This window comes from Apaloderma vittatum, unplaced genomic scaffold (assembly GCF_000703405.1).
Source record: "Apaloderma vittatum isolate BGI_N311 unplaced genomic scaffold, ASM70340v1 scaffold29547, whole genome shotgun sequence".
NCBI classification, from domain to species: domain Eukaryota; kingdom Metazoa; phylum Chordata; class Aves; order Trogoniformes; family Trogonidae; genus Apaloderma; species Apaloderma vittatum.
In genome coordinates, this window is record NW_009727168.1 from 1 (window position 1) to 3,027 (window position 3,027).

Consider the following 3,027-nt stretch of genomic DNA (forward strand, 5'->3'; position numbering starts at 1 on the left):
GTCGTTGCAGCTGTGCCTCCGAAGACAGAGGCGAAGGCTAAAGCGTTGAAGGCCAAGAAGGCCGTCTTGAAGGGGGTCCACAGCCACAAGAAGAAGAAGATCCGCACGTCGCCCACCTTCCGCAGGCCCAAGACACTGCGACTGCGACGGCAGCCCAAGTACCCCAAAAAAACCCACGGAGAAACAAGTACGTTTAGGGTGCTGGGCTTTGCTTTGCTGCAGGGCTCTGCGGGCTGGGAGCAGACTCGTGTGTGGCCACCTGTGGCTCGCTGCAGGTCCCAGGGTGACACCTTGGAGCGTGCTGCCCTGGGAGGTGAGCACACAGCTTGGTGGTAGAGCACTGCGGGGGGGGATGTATTTGGGGTGCAGGTGATGATTTTAAGCGACCAAAGCCTGAGACTTTGTGATTAGAACTTTTTTTGGCAGCTGATGCACCCCAAAGAAAACCCCAGAAGTGCAGAGGAGATGTTTGCCAGCTCTCTGATAACCACAGGGCTTCTCTCCTGCAGGTTGGACCATTACGCCATTATCAAATTCCCTTTGACCACAGAGTCTGCAATGAAGAAGATAGAGGATAACAATACTCTGGTTTTCATCGTTGATGTTAAGGCAAACAAGCACCAGATCAAGCAGGCTGTCAAGAAGCTGTACGATATCGATGTGGCCAAGGTCAACACACTGATTAGGTGAGGAGGAGGATAGGTCACTGGTGGGTGTAAGATGTTTCGAGAGCCCAGAGTGGTTTTTAGCAGAAGATGGGATCACATCTGAGTTTCAGGAGGTATGGGATTAAGCTCCATAGCGCTTTCAGTTAAAAGTTTTGAGAATGCAACCTGTGACTCAGCCTGTTTTAGCGTAAGAGGGCCGGCTTATTCAGGGAGCTCTTTTAAACACCCAGAGAGTCTTGTGCAAATGATGTGAATTTTTTTTACCGCTGAGTAAAAGTGATGTTTCCAAAGGAACCACTGATGCACACGGCTATAGCGGGATGATGGAACAGGTGGGTGGAGTCATGTGCCTCTGTCCTGATCCCTGCTGTTCCCCTCCAGGCCTGATGGAGAGAAGAAGGCTTACGTCCGACTGGCTCCAGATTATGATGCGCTGGATGTTGCCAACAAGGTGAGAAATCTTTGAAGCTTTGCAGCTCCTGTTGTCTTTTGTTTCCTGTGCCTGGTTGTTTGTCCTGGCGTACAAGTGAAGTGTACTTGCACTTCAAGCAGAGTGTCCCTTGTAGTTAGACGGGATCGAGGTGTTGAGAAGCAAGGCTGTGTTGTCTAGAAAAACACAGGTCTGCCTGGAAAGGCAGAAGGGTGAGGTGGGAAAAGTTACTGAGAGAGAACTGCTGCTGTTCTTCAGCTCCTCCAGGGAGGGGCTCCGCTCCACAGGACTGCAGGAGCTCCACAGTGTTGAGCGGGGAGGATGCAGAAACTGCCCTGCAGCCTCTGGTTGGAAACGGCGTTTGTCCCAACAGTGTTGGTGGCCAGTGCTGTTGGCAGCTGATTCAAACGGGGGAAATGATGGCAGAAGTGCTGCGGGATTGAGCAAAGGAGGGGTTTCTGCTGTGCCAGCGGCTGTGTTGCTGGCAGTGGTGGATAGCTTAGTCCTTGAGGTGGTTGATGTAGGCAGAAGGCAGTGGTGGTACAACATGGAGTAGGGGATTGTGGCTTAGCACAGGGGTTGCTGTGGAGCGAACGTGTAAAGCGGTTGTGCCAGGCACTTGGGCAGGTCTGGGAGGAAGAATCCTGTCCTCAGAGGGCAGGAGTCCTGGGGAGATGCAGGCGTGGCAGTGATGTCTAGAGTGGAGGCTCTGCCTTTCTGCTGCTGTCACATCTGTTTTAACGTGCTTTGCTTCTTTCCAGATTGGAATCATCTAAACTGCATCTACCGAGGACTGTACAGACAGGATAATAAACCCTGTGACACCACTGAGGGGCTCTTGTGTTTTGTGACAGCATAGCCCGTGCGAAAGAGAGGGCCTAGCACGCTTTGGGGACTTAATTTCGGTAACGGGGGTTCCTCCCTCCCTCCTTGGCGCTAGGTGGGCAGAGCTTGACTGCTCCATGAAAGGGTCATGTCAGGGCAGTGCTGTCCTGCTGGTGGGGTCTCCTGGATCGCTGACCTCTGCTGTGAATAAACAGGAGGTGACACCCCCATCTCCGAGTCTCAAACCTCTCTATACTTACCCGAGACCTCTGGTATGCTCCTGCGTTCTGTTGTAATTAGTCCGTGTTTGCGAGCCGTGTTCTCTGTGTCCTACATAGCTTCCTTGTGGAGTGTTCTGCAGGCTGGTGAGCACCCTGGAGGTAGGTGGTAACCACAACAGAAATGGGTTAATGGTTCGGATCTGGCACAGGCGGCTGTCGTGCCATTTTCCAAGTGTATTGATTTTTGGCTTGCGTGCAAGCTTCACTTAATGAAACCCTTAGATCGTCTCGGGGGCTTTGTGTGGGGTTTTTTTTCTGGCATGATCTCTGCTGTCTGCACTGCAGCGTGCGAGTCGCAGCCTGGTTTCCCTGACGCTGTTCCCGTTAGGTTGCCTGTAACCCCACGGGGTTTGTGGTCCTCCCCCACCCCAGCCCCTTTTGCTGCCTCACCAGTCTTTGGCTTTCTCCAGTTTGTAGATGAAAGCTGCTTTTCGGAGAGCTTGGAGAGTCGAAAGAACGTGGAGCGCTAGGTGAGAGGTGAAGTACGAGTAAAACCTTTTGGGGTGTTTGATCTCAAGTATGTAGTTAGACTTGACTGAGATGGCGAAAGCCATGACCAAATATTGATTGTGGTAACGGAGCTCTTGAGCAGCGGGACACCGAGTTCCTTCCAGCCTCTTGCTGAGAGTGGTGGGTGGAGTGGGGCAGTGGGACCTCAGGGTGAGGATCCGCGCTTGTTTGCTTGAGACCCTTCACCTGGTGCTCACAGCGCGGGGCAGGCTGCATGGGACCGGGTGAGGCTGACACCGTGCTGCTGCTGGAGGTGTGAGGGGACAACCGTGCCTTGTCCTGCGGTTGGGTCTGATGTTCCTCTGGGCTTGAA

General features: G+C 53.2%; 1 protein-coding gene across 1 annotated transcript; it reads left to right on the forward strand.

Moving 5' to 3' along the window:
- Nucleotides 1-15: 15 nt before the first annotated feature.
- Nucleotides 16-1,925, forward strand: RPL23A (ribosomal protein L23a; the record flags this gene model as incomplete). Its single annotated transcript, XM_009873590.1, is given in 5 exon segments — nt 16-169; nt 172-187; nt 510-686; nt 1,050-1,119; nt 1,860-1,925. Coding segments are annotated over 5 exon segments (432 nt in total), but the record flags the coding sequence as incomplete, so codon positions are not given.
- Between the last annotated feature and the right edge of the window lie 1,102 nt (nt 1,926-3,027).